This window comes from Passer montanus, unplaced genomic scaffold, assembly GCF_014805655.1.
Source record: "Passer montanus isolate IOZ18808 unplaced genomic scaffold, ASM1480565v1 scaffold18, whole genome shotgun sequence".
NCBI lineage: Eukaryota > Metazoa > Chordata > Aves > Passeriformes > Passeridae > Passer > Passer montanus.
This window is the reverse complement of record NW_024365381.1, coordinates 9,845,262-9,862,123: the sequence shown is the minus strand read 5'-3', so window position 1 is coordinate 9,862,123 and position 16,862 is coordinate 9,845,262. Positions and strand designations below refer to the sequence as shown.

At 39.4% G+C, this 16,862-nt stretch overlaps 1 protein-coding gene across 7 annotated transcripts in view; it reads left to right on the top strand.

The window, feature by feature from the left end:
* The window catches only part of DPF3 (double PHD fingers 3), a 160,405-nt gene that overhangs the window by 117,541 nt on the left and 26,002 nt on the right, over positions 1–16,862 (top strand). For 3 of the 7 annotated variants that reach the window (XR_005627063.1, XR_005627064.1, XR_005627062.1), the window contains 2 exons: positions 8,045–8,173; positions 10,993–12,410. Coding sequence is in view for 3 of the 7 variants with exons in the window: in XM_039704998.1 (XP_039560932.1) it covers positions 8,045–8,173; positions 10,823–10,878 (185 nt within the window). In the remaining 4 variants the exon portion in view is untranslated. Of the gene's footprint in view, positions 1–8,044; positions 8,174–10,822; positions 10,968–10,992; positions 12,411–16,862 lie in introns of those variants that run through there. The other 4 variants (XR_005627061.1, XM_039704997.1, XM_039704996.1 and 1 more) reach the window with 2 other exon arrangements.

The following is a 16,862-nucleotide window of genomic DNA, read 5'->3' as shown; positions in this document are numbered from 1 at the left end:
CATCAGCCTGTTGTGCCCAGTTCCATCACAGATTTTATTATGTGGATAAATCTCTACTGGAGAGACCAGCCAAAGTTGTTTGTGTACTCTAAGCATAATTGGATACCCAGTCTCCAGAGATAAAAAATTAATGTGCTAACCTCAGTGTGCCTCCAAGCTGTCCTCCAGCTCCCCCACACAGTCATCTTTGAAACATTTTTATTTCCATCCAGGCAGGGGGCTGGCCATGAATAAATGAGGAGAGTCAGCCCCTCAGTTGGAGACGAGCTGTTTGTTCCTCTCCACAAGCAGCATCAATTTGAAAAGCTACATCAGGCCTACTTTTTCCCTGCCTCAGTGCTGATCCTTGCTGAGGCCATGGTGGGAGCTACTTCTGAATGCAAGGATGCATCAATGCCCTCCTTGCAACAAGATACCCTGCAGCAGGTGCTTTTCAGTGAAAATATGTACATTACCTTGAGCTGACTTCTTAGTCATTTAATCTGTTTGGGTTTTTTTCTCTTTTCAGAGTTTGTTTTCATAAGGAAAAACACTCAAAATGCTAAAAGAAACAGTAGTGACTGGAGAGTTTGAACTGTGTAAAGATTTCCCTTAAATCCTTTTTGCAGCTGTAAATTACTGAGACTTTTGTGTGTGTATTTTGCAATGCTGAATTAAAAAATAGATCAGTTGTTTAGAGTTATGGCATAGTAGAAAATCCCAAAATTGTCTCCTATGTAGACAGAGAGCTAATCTGTGATCCACTTTTTTTGTTTGTTTGTTTGTTTTGATTGGACTCATGGGGTGGTTGTTTTGTTAGTTTGGTGTTTCTTTTCTGTACTGCCTAGACAGGGACTAAAATGTTGCTGTTGATGTGCAACTGTCATTGAAGAGAAGCACCCAGTGTTTCTCAGTAGTTTATGGAAAAATATTTCCAATCTGACAAATTGGTTTTTGAAACACATGTGTTGCTTCAACAGTACATGAGGTCTTGATTTAGGTTAGTATCATTAATGTATTTGTAGGTTTTTTTTCTTTTTCTGCTATCTCTCTGTATTTTCTGCCTTTTTATTTTCCTTCTTAATGTAGAATTTGAACCAAGTAAAATCCAAATGCTTTGACTGAATTTGAACTGAATAGGTGCTCTCTGTCTTCTCACACTCCACCAGTGAGTAATTTCCAGATAAAAGCCTACAAGATGTTGCAGGAACCCAATTCATGGCACTGGCCATTCTCACCTGAATATTGAGGGATGCTGCCAGATGGGTCTGTATATTGGGCATTACAATACCTTCCTGAGGTGGGAGATATTCCCTTAGCTGATGGGAATGATGTGCTTCAGTGGCCAGGTGCCAAGTCTCTAGAGAGGTACCCCTTAAAGTCAGGGAATCTGCATGTTAAGAAGTCAGACTCTTTTGTCTGCCTACTCTGTACTGTTTATCCTCATGAGGCACTAGACAGTTACAATGTTTTACTTCTGGCAGTGGCCTTTTGGCTGATGCTTTAGGAGTTCCTGCAGAAGACTCTATAAGGTCAGTGCACAGAAATTCTGTTAAATGCTGCCTTAAGGTGGAGGAATACTGATTCCCGAAATCTACTGAATCCAATCAGTTGATGCTGTATTTTCCTAGCTGTACCTTCCAGCTACCTAGCTCACCTTCCACCTCTTTCATTAGCTGTTCAACTTAAGGGCCACACTGATTGCTGTAAAAGAGATGATCAAATGATCATCCTTTCCCCACACTTAGAGGCTTCCTCTGACTTTGACAGATGTACCTCCTTCTCCTAGCACTTGTACTGCTCCTTGGCTGCGCTTCTGTGTGAGCAGGGGCTGTAGGAAAGGCAAACCTTTCTGAGTTGCTAAAAGTTGTGCAAAAGCAACAGCTTCTTCTATCCTCACACTACCAGCTAACTCAAAAAAGGAGATGAAATCCAGTTACTAGAGAGACCTGGCAATACTTTGGGTGGGTGGTTTGCAGCACCTCTCAGTAGCATATCCTGCTTCTCTGGCTGCCAGCAAAGGGCATGCCCATCCCATGCGGGGGAGTGCAGCGTGGGCACTCAGAGCTAGTGGAGGCCATGGGGCTGTGCAGGCTGATTAGCACGACTCTGGGAACAGAACAGCAGCCATTTCCCAGCGTTACACCCAAGTTCCAAGTGTGTTTGGTAGAAAAACAGCACCACATCGACACAGATGTGCCGCCTCCAGCCTGCTGCAGGGGCCTGTATCAAATGCCCCAACACTTCCCAGTTTCGGGCCAGCCAACACGCTTATCTCTGGTGCTAACAACAGAGTAGGTGACTGGCAGTTTCCTCTCATTCAGTTTGATTTACACTTCTTCCTGAAAAACGGCAATGAAAAACCCATTCGTTTAATTCACGGAGAGGAGTCCGCAGAAATGGCTGCACACATCCCTGCTTGGCTGTGTACGTGTGAGATAGCAAGAGCCTTGAGTGCCCTTGAGCTGTGCGTGGCCTGCTGCTCACCACACCAGCAGTTGTGTTCTTTTATTTTCCTCCCCAGGGCAGGGTCTAGCCTTGAGCACAGAAGCAGCTCCCTCTCTGCCCACCATTGCTCGCTGTACCCAGCAATAACGGGACAGAAGGGGCTGCATGCCCAGCCAGCCATCTCCCTCCTCTTCCATCAAAGAAAGCCACAGTCCAGGCACTGCTTTTCTTTTGCCTTCTCCTTAAAGCCATGTTTTTATTTAATCATCCCAGTGTAATTTCTCTCGTGAGCCTGCCTCCCCTGCACTGAGCCATTCTGAGCGGAGGGGCCGCGCTGCGATTCCTTACACTGGAGAGCCGAGGCAGGCAGGTGGCAAGGCCAGCGCAGCCAGCCGGGCCCACGGTCACCATGGAGACGGGCCAGGCCTGCCAGGGAGCAGTGCTGGCAGCCGGGGGGGCGAGGACCGGCACATGGAGACACGGGTTGGGATTATCTGTCACCGAGGCCTCCAAGGGGCTTGATGACGACTGCAAGAGCTGGCTCTTGGCTGGCGTTCTCCTGCTCAGGCAGACACACATTGGGCTTGCCCTTTGCCAGAGAGAAAAAGGGAGGAGCTGGAAAGGAAAACTGGCCCCTTCTCAGACAAAGAGTGTTGTAAATTAAACAAAAAAACCCGCCAAACAAAACACTAAAAAAAAAAAAAAAAAAGGCAAATCCACCCCTTTTCCTCCTTCGTGAAATGCACTGGCTTGACTCAGGCCTACATGCAGGGTCCTGTGGTCTCTATTGTGTTCTGAAGATTCTTGTTGCAAGCAGAGTAAATGGCCTGATTCAAAGCCCTTTGAATTGAATTGAAAACCTCCAGTGTGCTTTATTGGTTTTGGATCAAACCCAGAAGAAACAGGTAAGAGCTGGACAAAATGTGCTAGGAAAAATCCCTTTGTGAATGCATGTATCTCTGACTGTAGCCAATTCACTGTAATCATTGAAATAAATGATGCACAGCTCCACACCCCAGCAGCAAGGCATGCACTCCATGCATTCTCCATCACCTTCCCAGCAATGTGGATATCACAAAAAACAGGGATAAAATGCTGCCAAACCTAGATGCATATCTTAAATTATGGTTCAGTATTGTGCTGTATTACCCACAGGCTGAAGAAATATATGTGACAGTGATTTTTTACCCACGAGCAGAAAACCCATATTTCTTTTAAGCACTGGTTCCACTTCACAAGTTTTTGAAGATTGTGATCCAAATCATCAAAATAATTTCACGTAGAAACCAGAAAAGTAGATAGATATGAGGTTCTGTTTATTTGGGGGTTTGTTTGTATATATTTAAGGGTCGCATTTTGAAGAAAAACTATTTAAAATATCTATACTCTGAATTTTCTATTTGAAAAACAGATACAAGAATTCCTTCTTCTGAACTTGCCTTCCATCCAAGACATTTTCTGCAACCCTGAGAAGTAGAAAACTTCTAATCTCTAAAAAGAGATTTTTATTGAGTCATGTGGCTCCAGGAGGTGGTGTAGAAAAGAAAATTCCTAATTTCTTGATGTTATTTCATTATAAGCAACTTGCTCTTATTATTAAACTGAAACTATATGGAAGATAACTTACAGGTTTATTTTGGTTTCTTGGGAGGGGCAAAGGGAAGTTAGAATTCTGTTTAGAGCCTCTGCCTTCAAAATTAAGAATGCACATAAGGTATTTTATATATTTGAACTCAGTCAACTTGTTTAGTTTTCGGGTTTTGTCTACAGAACAAAGTTACTGTGTGATATACTACATAATTTATGTAATTTAGCGAACTTACTTTGCTAAAGGACTACTGTGAATGATGATACCATATTTTAAGTAGTTCTTTATTCTGCTCAGCTTGTTATAGCTTGAAATTAACTTGATTAGGCTGAGAAGAAAAAAAAAGTTTCAGAATAAGTGCATACCAAATTTATTTGGAAATACTGACTTTATTTTCACTCTGCATCCTGTCTTCACGTGAATCACCTTTCAGGTTCAGGAAAGCTATTATCTGAACTGTACAGATCTTTCCATGTCTCTCCTTAATCCATTTCTTTAAAGTTTTAAAGCATTTTTTAAAAATTGTATAATCAATTTTAGGGGAGATGTAGATGAAGACAGGGCTTTTGATGAAACCTGAAAACAACCCTAAGTTGAAATGGCAAGAGGCACTGATTTAAGTACACCTCCTATAAGCAAACCTTAGCTCAGGCAATACTCAAAGCTTCTCAGAGCTTTAGATCTGTTTTTGCAGTTTGCAATGTAAAAGAAAATCAGAAGAGTTTCGAGTAAGATAGGACAAGGCCATGGCTGGTTTTCAAGCCTTTTCTTTAAAACAGTCTCTAATTATGGGTGAGTTTGGTTTCTTTTAACCAAATCCAGGGATGCAGTCACTGATCTAAATGAGTCAACACTGTGCTAGAGAGTTATTTCTTGGTAGTTGAACTGTATTGCTTAAACTTGCACCTTCTATTTGTTGATCACCTTATGCAAAAAGTGAAAACCTAGTTAATTACTCTGTCTCAGGTGAAAAGCAGCAACATTACTCCATAGGAAATTAATTGTTTTTTCTTTTGAATCCATAGTTTATTGTTTTTGGGCTGAGATTAGGATTGGGCTTTTCCTGCACGATACCCTATTCATTTAGAGTACATGTTAAATCTTGCCATTTTTCCTTTGTTTCCTAATTCCTTCATCATATGTTAATGACAGTAAAATAGAACTAGAAACTCGAGGATATATGCAAAAGAAGTTCCTTCGAAAGTAAGAACTCTGCCATCTGAAAATCTCTTCATTCCCAAACCTTCTGTGATTTAGCCTGTGACTTAATTCACTGTATGATACTGATTAAGAAAACAAGCTGAAGTCAGGTTTGGTTCTAATTTTTGCATATGTTAGAACAACAAAAGCAAAAATTGAAGAGAATAACATTGTTGGCTTGTTTGGCTCTAGAGATACATCATTTAAGATATCATTAATGTAACTTCAGAAACTTCTCATCTGTCTATGACTTTTCAGGCTTGATATCTCTATCACACTCTACTGAGCCAACTTAATAAGTGAGCACACAGATTAAAAGTTAAATAAATTGGAAGAAAACAAGGAAGAAAAGAAAGGGAGGAAAAAGGAAAAGAAAGGAAAGAGGAAAAAAAGAATAAGAGAAGAGCAATCAAACCTGATGTTTATTCACTTTCCAGTGGTCTGGGAGAATCCCTTCAGCTTTATCATTCTCAGCACCTCCCCCTCTCTCACACACTGCAGGTGAATTGAGCAGTGTATGTATTTTTGAGTCCCCTTGTCCCATTTCCAGTTTGACAGTCAGTGGATCTTATGGTCATAATCCAAGTTGAAAAAATTTAAGTCAGTATATACAGAGTGTTAATTACACCACTGTGAGCAGTGGTAGAAGTGGAGCTCTTTCTTAGGTCTGCTGGCTGGCACCCTGACTGCTTGTTTTTATTTGCGGCCTTGCCACAGGATTTTTGTGTGTTTGAGAATAAGCCAGTTTACCACTCTACCTCCAAGTGTTTCAGCTTTAAAATGCAATGCAACCTCACCATGAGACTTAATTAGGGTCCAGAACACTTTGGTTAGAATCAATGGCAAAAAGAGGCTTTTGACCTCACTGAAGGTTAATAATAGGATCTTCATGTCTGTAAGGCACTTTAAGAAACTTGGATGAAAGGTGAAATAATTTAATAAGGGATATCAACAAAAAAAGTCACTGGATTCTGAGCTTGCTGAGTTTGCATTGCATGTGGTCTGTCTGTAGATGTAGAATAATATAAAGAGGTAATTACTTAACTTTTTCAAAATGGGGCTGCAGTGGGAAATATAAATGCTAGGGAGGTCTGTTTTTTATACACAAAATATGAACCAGCAACAACTTTATGATCATTTTGTTACAGCTCTTAAAATGAACCGTTGTGCTAGACTTCAACCTGGTTCCTGTTCTTTTTTTTGCCTATCTTGCATGCATATATTAAATGCCTTCCTAGAACAGACAAAATGCTAATCTAACACTGGAAGCTTCTCTCTTTTTTTGAGAGAGTTGGGAATCTGTAAACCAGGATAATTTCAGAGCAAAGTCCATTGTTTAGTAAATACTGTCAGGATCTCCATGACCACAGAGGAAGATAGTGATGTATTTGCAGCCTTACAGGTTTTAATTTTCTTCTTAATTTCACTTCACCTGGACTCCTTTAGTTACCAATCTCCAAAAGTTCAGCTGATCAACATCTGGAAATAAATGAATAACTAGATGCACTCAAACCAGAAAGGCAGATTGAACTTGGATGAAATTTTAATTTTAAGTGTATGTCTTGGACTGCTACCAGAAGCCCTTTAGAATGGCATTGTTCTTTGGGGGAAATTTGAATGTGAACAAAAAGACCGTTAATAAACGCTGTCAAAACATCTGTTAAAAATCTGCAAGTTACAAAATATGCATTAAAAAGATAATTAAATAAAGATGGTACAGTTTAAAGCTCTTCATTTTCTCATTTGTAAAGTTCATGCGGTAGGTTTAGGCCAGGTATACCTACTGGCATATAGCTGGATTTTTATGTTCAAAGAGAAGGAACAAAGACAAAGACTTATGATTACCTCCACTGCCTTCCCCAGTTCATAGTTGGAGTGTACAGGAAGATGTTTTCCTTCTCTGGAGAGCAGAGGAGGGAAATGGCAGTTGGGAGCAAGAAAAAAAGGACATTGCTGTTCTGCTCAACTAAGAGGAATGCAGTAGACCTCTGCCCTTCTCTTCTTCCTAAGGGATCTGCATCCCCTCTACTTAAGATCAGATCTGCTCCTTTCCAAGCATTCCTAGCTGGAAAATAATAATATAATCTCCCTCCTTTTTTCTTGGCTGAAAAAGTTTTTAACTCTGCTGGTTGGGATGTCTGCCTCAGGCTCCCTCTGCACTTGTGCTGGGTGCTGAGGTACAGTTGGACCCTTTCTGCTCATTCCAGGGAACATGACTGCTGCAGGGACCTTAAGTCTTGGGTGAAACATCCCCAGATGGCTTTGCCTGTGAATATTCAGGAGCTTTTGAAGCAACCTTCTGGCTAAAGACACCCTGCTACTTAGAGATGTAGTCCTCTAAGCTACTTGAAATAAAACCAGTAAGGGTACCTATTCCACCATCTTCCCACTGTTGATTTTTGAGTTTTGGAGACTGTATTTTTCCTTTATTAATTTGTGTTTTGTGGGATTATGATGATGACTGCTGCCTGAAAAAACAAATTTGGCTTACTGACAGCATAGGTCTTATCCTACCTTAGGGACTGCCTCTATACCTGTATGTTGCAAGTCCCTGAACTGTAAAGGCATCTCTGGAAGCATGTCCTTGAGAAGGAGCAGCTTGGCTGGGATTATAAAGGAAATTGTAAAGGGCATTTCAGGCAAAATAGGTACAACCCAGGGTATACTTAAAATGGAGGTGGTTTATGCAGTTCACTTTTTGTTGTGATTGACAATGTTTTGGGAAAACTCTGGCCTGCAAACTCACTGAGCTAACACCATATCAAGGATAAGGGGCAATGTCCAAGTGAATGCTCTTGTAGTAAATCTGATTTTTTAACCCAACTACAGCCCAGAAAGGACCAGACGGGGTCATCATTCCCAATAACTACTGTGACTTCTGCCTCGGAGGCTCCAATATGAACAAAAAAAGTGGCCGGCCTGAGGAACTTGTATCGTGCTCAGACTGTGGGCGCTCTGGTAGGTGACTCCTTCTTGCATCTTTCTTGTACAAAGGCATTTGTGTGATTTGGTTTTTGCACCTTCTGAAGGTGTTGAAGAAAGGCAGCATATTTGGGAAGGGATAGGAGATGGAATCTTACCTCTTCTCTGTGTTTGTGAGAAAGGATGACTGAAAGTTTTTTTTCTAATATAAACCCCATTGTTGGACTCACATATTTAAGCTAATGGGGTCTTATGAAATAATGAAATTTTAGTTTATTTATTGGCTTTTGGGAACATTGGTACATGTACTAATTGTTCTTCACATGGAAGGAGAAAATTCTATGACAATTTTACAGAATGGTCTCTGTCTTTAAATGCTGTAATTACAACTATAAATTACTTACAAGATTTATGAAAGTTGCATGACAAGCATTCCCATTGATTACACATTTCATGCATTTCTTCATCCAAAAAAGAAAGAGGGAGAAAATTACAGGGTAGGTATGGGGCTAGCTGTCAAGAATTATCCTCTTACAAGATGACTATCATTAGTTTTGTTTAAAGAGGTTTTTATTTCTCCCTTCCCTTCTCTCTTTTTAAATGTAGACAATTGTGTCTTTCCCATTTTGAGTTGTCTTTATTTTCTGGGCTGTTGTTTTCTTCCTTCCTTACTTTTTTTTTTCTTTCCCTTTCTTTCTCTTTTTTTGGGAAAATTTTATACCAGCTGAACAGTTATTTATAGCTCACATAGGAGGTAGTGGTGGTGGTAGAGGGAATTGGAAAACCTTTAACAACTGCATATTCCAGCACTGGTCCAAGTTTCCACTTGTGATATTTTTGTTTTGTGGTGATACTAGTGATAATGCGATGTTGATATAGAAATCTGAAAACCAAGGAGGCCTTGAAATTCAGTATGAATGTTGCTCCTTCTACACCGTAGTCACTGAAAGATGTCTGTTGCTTCATGGCTGAAATGTGATGTGGAATGTTCTCATGCCAAGGAAATGGCTTTTTTATACTCCTGCTGAAATTCATAGTAAGCCTATTACCACATTCATTGGGAGAACAATTAGACTCTCACTGAAATTGCCTTCTGCAGTTGTTGTGACCTCAGAAGACATTCTGAAATGATACTGGTCACCAGAGGATCAATGGCAACTCCTTTGGTTTTCTGCAGGGGCATCCTTACGAATGCTGTGCAGTCAGAGACATGGACCTTTTAGTGTACACGTGATTGCTTCTAATAGCTGAAGGGGAAAGTCCATGGGGTCTGTGGTGCCATCTTGGAAGATTATTGCCCTTCACCTTGATTGTTATGTTTCAATATAACTAATTTCAGCATTGTCCTGATATGGCACAGTGAGATGGAGCCATATTTTATTGCTACTTAAACATTGATATGGTGGTTATATCAGATTGCAACACAAATACATTAATTCCCTTGATTCCTTAGTGTGATAGAACAAGTAGATCAGCCTGTAGCCTAAACTGTGCCAAATCAGTTCCATTAAATGCTATCCTTGTACAAATTCTGACCCAGTTGGGTCATTCATAGGGTCTGCAATGCTGTGACTGATGTGTGATGAAAGTCATTAAGGTATAACCACGCACTAATCTCTAAACTAAAACAATGAAACCTCTTTGGTGTCTGCCATCTTTCTCTTTTATAATAATGGAGAATATTTTCATTACATTGAAAAAGAGGTCATGGAAATTTTATTGCTTCTTCTGTTCACAAAGTCAGTAAAATAACGTTTCTACAATATGGTTTATCTGCCAGTTATTTTGTTATATCCATTTTATTTTTTGTGAACAGGATTTACTTCTTTCTGTTTCAAGCAATGCAGTGTACTTGTTATATGGCTGCTTCCTGTAGCTGGAGTAGGGACCCAACAGTTGATTGCTTAATACCACGCTACTGTTTGTGAATAACAAAATAGCTGTTCCCTAAAATCTCACACTTCAGTTTTGCTGGGGCACAAGAGATATCTTTTTCTCTATCATCCCTAAAGAGGGAATTTGAAGGTCATACTATTAATCACCTAAAAAGTTTGTCTGGGAGAGAAAACAAACCTCAATTTCACAGATTTCAGTATTTGACTTCTCTTTTTAGGAGTCTTCTTATGGTTGTTGTTGCCATTATTGGTATTGTGTGGAGAATTTCCTGTTCCATCTTGAAAGTTGGATTGACTCACACAAATTTGAACTTTCCAAGATGAGTTACTTCTCTGTTGTTTTAGTTGTTGACATGTATATATGGGGTTTTCTTTATTTTTGAAGGATGTGCCATGAAATTTGTATTAAAGTGTTGGTTTAGGTTACTTTCACTTAGTCTTCAAAATGTATTTAATTTTGTCTACAGAGGAGGTTCTTTAGGATCAGGTGAAGAACAGGGATAAAAAGTAGTCCTGAGGTTGATCAGGCTTATCTAGTGGCTTACATTTCCACAGCAGAAAATTTGTGACTGTTGATGCCATTGTGCTTAGAGCTGACAGTGTCTCATTACTTACATGGTCTAAAAATATTTTAAAATTGATCTAAGTAATCATGAGGAAATATTTTACTGTCTTTTGAAGAGAGGAAAACATGATTAACCCTTTCGCTGCTGTAGCTATGGGCACCTGTGGTGTTGTAGATTTTTTCTTGGAAAGAGAAACTGATCCTTTGTTATTTTTCTTACTGCAGTTCTACCTGCGCTATGTTGTTGGGGTGCGCGGGCACATACAAGCACACACCTATGAGCTTGATAGTCTGACTTGCTTAATGATAATGAAAATGATGAAAAAATGATGATGATGATGATGATGATGCCTGTTGCTTAACCCATGTGCTGATATATTCATCATACATGTCAGCTCATTTGGGAAGAGAAGGCAGGAGGGACGAAGCAGCGCCAGCACGCACTACGGAGGACTTGTTCGGTTCCACGTCAGAAAGCGACACCTCGACCTTTCATGGCTTTGACGAGGACGATGCAGAAGAGCCTCTCTTGAGCCGAGGAGGTGGCTGTGGTGGCAGGTCTCCCTCTGCAGACAAAAAGGGCGGCTGCTAAAATAACTAAAAAAGACACAGAAACTCTGAGCTGTCCTTTTCACTACTAAGATTATGATTACATTTTTAGTTTTTTTTTAATTTTAGGTCCTCTTGGGTTTTTGGTTGGTTGGTTTTTTTCCTCCTCCCTTTTTGTTTTTTTGGTTTTTTTTTTGGTTTTGTTATGTTTTCCCTGTGGGGTGTACACTGAAAGCACAAGCATTCAAAACTCTTGACAACTACTTTGAAGAGACAGAAGGTTTTTGATTTTCCTGTTTTGTTTTTTTTCTTTATCTTTTTTTTTTCATTTAAATTGGTTTTATCACACCTCCCCTCCTTCTCTTTCTCTTTGGAAACATAAAAAGTGGATTTAATATTTTTTTTAATAGTGAGCAGAGTTGATTTTCTTGTCTTTTAATATATATATATCAGCAAACCACAAAAAATACAGATGGGTTGGAGAACAGAAAGTAAACCCAAATAGTTTTTTTTAATTATTATTATTATTTATATATTCTATGTATTATTAGAAAAACTACTTTTTAAATAAAAAAATAGAAAAAAAACCAACAAAAAAGCAATGGATGTCTACTTGATAATAGAACTGTTTCTAGAGAACCACTGTGGGCGGACTCTATCAGGGGTCAAACCCTTGATGTGATGGCATCTGCGTCTTGAGATTTTGCACTTACTGTAGCATGTGAAGTCTGGCTCTTCTCACACATCTGCTACGCTACAGCCTGAAAATACAAGCAGCACCATCGAAGACCATGGCCCTGGGGAACACATTTCCATCTCCTTTGGACACCTTTACACTCAATAAATTTCCTCTGTGCATCCCTTCATGTCTTCCCCACACCGTTCCACTATTGTTTTCTTTTTCTTCACCTTTCACTTGATGGACAGCAATTTCCAAGCATAGGGATGGCATATGAATGGCAAGTCATAGACATCACAGAAAAAACAAAATGAGGAGCAGAATCCTGGAAGAAATGACATGGAAAAATACCTCACCTATACTTTTCTTTCCATTTTTGAATTTCAATTCACAGCATTTTTTCCTGTGTTGCCCTGTTTTTTCTCTCTGTAGTGTCTCACGAGACACTTTATTTGCTTTTTAATGGCTTCTTTTGAAATAAACCAAAGCAATACTAATTAAAGTTCCAAGGGCAATGGAGAAGAGAGTGACTTCCTTCCCAGCGACTTTCCCAGAAAGGAGGAAACATGCAGCAGGATTTGAAAGGTATGTCTGAGCTGAAATGTCTTTCACTCAATTGTGAAATTTCTTGCCCTGGCTTTTCAGCAGACCCCTGACTGAGCTTTGTTGTAGCAGCAAGTCCCATGGATTAAATTGTATTATATGTATGTGCCACATTCATGCCCCTGGTGAAACTAATGGAAGTTTTGTGAGAGCAGGATCCAGACTTGCATACAGTCAGAAGTGATGCAAAAGGAGTTAGTGTGTAGTTATGTTTTGCTGTCCCAGTGCAGGCAAAAATCTCCCTGGAGCAGGGGCAAGGTTAAGTTGTAAAGATCTATTTTTACTGATGTACATAATGCAAACAGGGTGAAATCATGACCTGATTTAGAGCAAAGGCAAAAGAGACATTTCTCTGGATAGTGCCTAATCCTTAAACTGTAGGTGTGTGTTATTGATGTCAAAGTCTTAGCCTTGCAGTAAGGAATTTGGATATGTACAATGAAACACGACCAAATGGACTCATTTTTCCTGCTTCTTTGCTAGAGTAGTCTGTCTGTGAGAGCAATTTCAACTCCCTCCCCCACCTTCCAACCTTGTAGAAAAAAGAGAAACAATTCAGTCTCTTGATTTTTTATTGTTTTCTTTAGACATGGAATGAGCAGTGGCCAAATTCTGCTTTTAGGTATACAGGCATAAATCCAGAATATAAGCTAACTGATATCTAGATTACATTAATAACTTGCCTTCAGGATGCTGTTAGAAAACATTACAAATACATCTGTATGTGTACATCAAAGGACAGTGCATGCCAGAGCCCTGCACACTTGCCAGGGGAAAGCCTTGTTTAAGCTTTCCCCATTTTGATAATTCTTTTCTGTTGCTATTGTGTTACTCCTGATTTATTATAATCAGTCAAGTGTCAAATCAATTATATTTTGACATAATGCTGTCAATGAGAGGTGTGCTTTAACTGATAAAAACATTAATTTCTTCCACAACCAGTCCTTTTTTTCCTCTGAAATATTGCAAGATAAATAGATAATGTTTTGCTACTCTTCTGTATTTACTAAAGCTCAGTTCTTGCAGCACCTGAATTAGGTAGCTGAAACCTACCCAAGTACATCTTTCTGAAGAACTCCCATCACTGTATAAACTGCAAAACAGGCATATTCTAAATGGAGTTTTTCCAAGTGGAGTCCTTAACATTGTCTTTTGTGAACCATGCCTAACGCATTGTGGGCTCTTTTGGAATACAAACAATAATCAGATGCCCATAACTCATTAAGTCTTGAATTAGTTTCACAAAAACCACCCATCTCTGTGACAACTGGGTAGCACAGTACCCTCAGAAAGAGGCCACAACAGCTCACAAAGTGCATAAAAATTGCCAGCTGACATTTATTACAGATAGCATAGAAAATATCCTTACAGTTATCTATATCATTAATGTGTATATGGATGCTCACTCATTCAATATAGTGCTAAAAGACCAAGTAAGATAAAATTAATTCACTTTTATGTAGTGAGAGTAGTTCTTGGATTCCTCAAGATGCTTTATGAGATTGAGATAACCAACATGAGTTTAGTCCAGCAGGATGAACAGTGTGGTGCTGACAATAGGAAGGAATTGATCATAGCAAGGAAATTAGGATGTAAGTTGGTAACTAAAAAAGTACTTGTTTAAGATAGGTTGTAAAGTAGAGTTAATGGTGAATATGGCATGGAGTGCTAATATGGAAAGAAAATGTAGTGCTGGAGTGAAGGCTGGGAACAGGGAAAGAAGGTTGGTAGTTCCTGAGTTGAAGGAAGATGAAAGCAAAGCAAAGGGGCTGCTACACAAGACCCTCTCATGAGGGGAAGATGACAATGTTAATGAGGTAGAAAATATATAGGAAAATATTTAATAAGTGCAATTTAAAAAAAAGAAAAAGAAAGGACTCTGACACTAGCATAACCAACTCGGAAATGAGAGAACTGCACACTATCAGTTGTATCTTAAAAGGGCACATAGGTCCCAAACCAAAATAGGGAGGCATAAAAAAAGTTTGCAATGTGAGTTCTGTTTTGTAGCTAAACATTCATCTTTGAAATCAGAATGAATTGTGATGCTCTTTATTCCCCAGTGATTTCAGCAGTTCAATGAAACTTTCTGTTCTTCATAAATTCTTCAAAGTTGTAGCCCTTCAACTAATCACAATCCTGGCTATTCCAGTTCTCCTCCAGAGATGTCCTTCTTATTACAGGAAGGTTGGACAAGGCTTTCCAAAGGGTTTCCTGAAACACATGTTCCCAATAAACCACATACCAAAATAAGATAACCCCAATGTGAAACGTGAACAAAGGGGTGTTTCATTTCAGGCCCTCAGTGCAGACTTTCCTATGTTAAGTCATACAAGCTGTCTCCTCAGGCACCTTTCCACTGCTCCATACTGCAGGATCTTAGAAAACACACATAGTTTCTGGAGTTGTCCTCTGCTAACTCTGATTCACAGATGGGAGCAGAATAAAGGAAGTGGCGTGCTGCTTAAGCAGCTGATAAGGGAGAAGAAAGGCTACATGGAGAGGGCACTGATTGTTAGCCTATTCCCTTTTGAAACATTTAATTAGTTGAAATTTTAGCAGGGACAGACCTCAGCTCTTCCACAAAAACAGTATAAAATTTCAAGCATGATAATATACATTGAGAAAATTTTAAGCAAATACAGGATTCTGGCATAAAAGTTAAAAAGTAAAAGGAGAGACAGATGTGGTAGAAGAGGAATGGAGCTGAAATCTGACTTGCTTCACTTTGCATCTCTTCCCTTCACCTAGACACCCCCCAGTTTTGTGGGCTGTATATTTATTTCTTGAATATGTAATGGTGCTTGGAATAACATCGTATGTATGTGGTAGGGTCATAAATGATAAGCCTAGGCTGGTGAAACAAGGGCCAGACAGAACTTTACTACTGACTTCAGAAGGATTAGCACTGGGCTTTCTTAGCTATTGCTTTTATTGAATGAAACCTCTCTGTTAATACGCTTGCTGGTATGGTGTAGACAAGCTCTGAGATGGCCGTTTGTTTCAGCAGAATGTGTTATTAGAGTCCCCTCCCCGCATTGTTTTGCCTTTGAGCTTTTACATTAGTTATTCATTTTGAGTTCCAGTTTGCCATGTTACAGACCTCAGCTTAGGCTCTTGATTGAATACAGAGACTCAGTTTGCTGCCTGCTGATGCATGGAGCAAACAAGAACTGCACCCAGAGAGTCAGAGTCCGGACAGTTATGGGGCACCACTGTGTTCTCTCATGCCCACTTTGCCTTTCTTTGGTTAATTCTTGCAATGATTTTGAGATGGGCCCTAAAATAATAGTTCAAATACCATAAAACTATGTATTTTTCAAAGCCTGGCTCTTCATGCAATTTGCCTCTTCCCCATGGCAAACAGTTTTACTGAATCAAATCCTCAAGCAAACATTGTACTGACCCCACTGGGAGTTGTCTTATTATAAAAACTGCAAAATATGCCCAGTGTATTTTGTGCTGCTACATATGTAGATGTTTCCAATAAACACCCATTTCATATTCTCTTTTTTTTTCTTATTTATATGAAATTTGTAGCTATAAGTAAAGATGAGGCACATGCATGGGTTCATGCTCACATGGGGTTGTTTTGACAAACCTCTCAGTGCAGGAATTCAGCTGGGATGAGTTTTTGCTGACTAAGCCATTACAATAAACCCTACCAGTCTTTGTTCTCTTTGCCAGATATCTACCAGTGTTGAAAAAAAACCCCAACCTATATAAATACCATATAATACTGAAATTGAGTCAGAACTATTTTGATGTCCCTGTCTGTATTTCCATGAATGCTAAGTTGCCAATTTCAGAGAAGGCAAGTGGCAATAACATTTAGGACAGAACACAGCTCTTGGGATTTCCAGGCCAGATAGCTCTGTTAAGTGGATGCTGCCAGTTCATATCTTTGACTTATTCTTTTGGTGTCTGGTAGTTCCTAAGATTTTGGATTTTCATTTAGTCTAGAACTGATATGAGAGATGTGGGAAGCTATGGGAAGAGGCACTTGCATTTTGTGAAAATAAAGAGATTATTTTATTTGCTATCTAATCCTGCTCAGGATCTTAGCAGTATGTAACTTAGTCGATTCATGGAACAATTGCAATGAAAAATGCAATCTTTCATTCTTTCCAGAAGCTGTTGCATTACTGCCACACCATGTGTATTGTTTAGACTTTTGAAAATGTCTTTTGTGCCATGCTGTATATGCTTGTGGCTCCCTACAAATAATTAGTAATAGAGGAAGGTAATTAGAGCAGGATTTCTTCAGTAAAGGTCTTAACCTCTACTGAAGAGACAACTATCTAAGCTGAATGATGAAGGTTATTTAATAATGTTCCCAATAAGAAAGATTGACAGTGTGCAGTGCCTTTCTTTTCAATATGCTTTTTTTAACCTATTTGTTTGCTTTGTGTTCATTTATGGCTTCCACAGTCA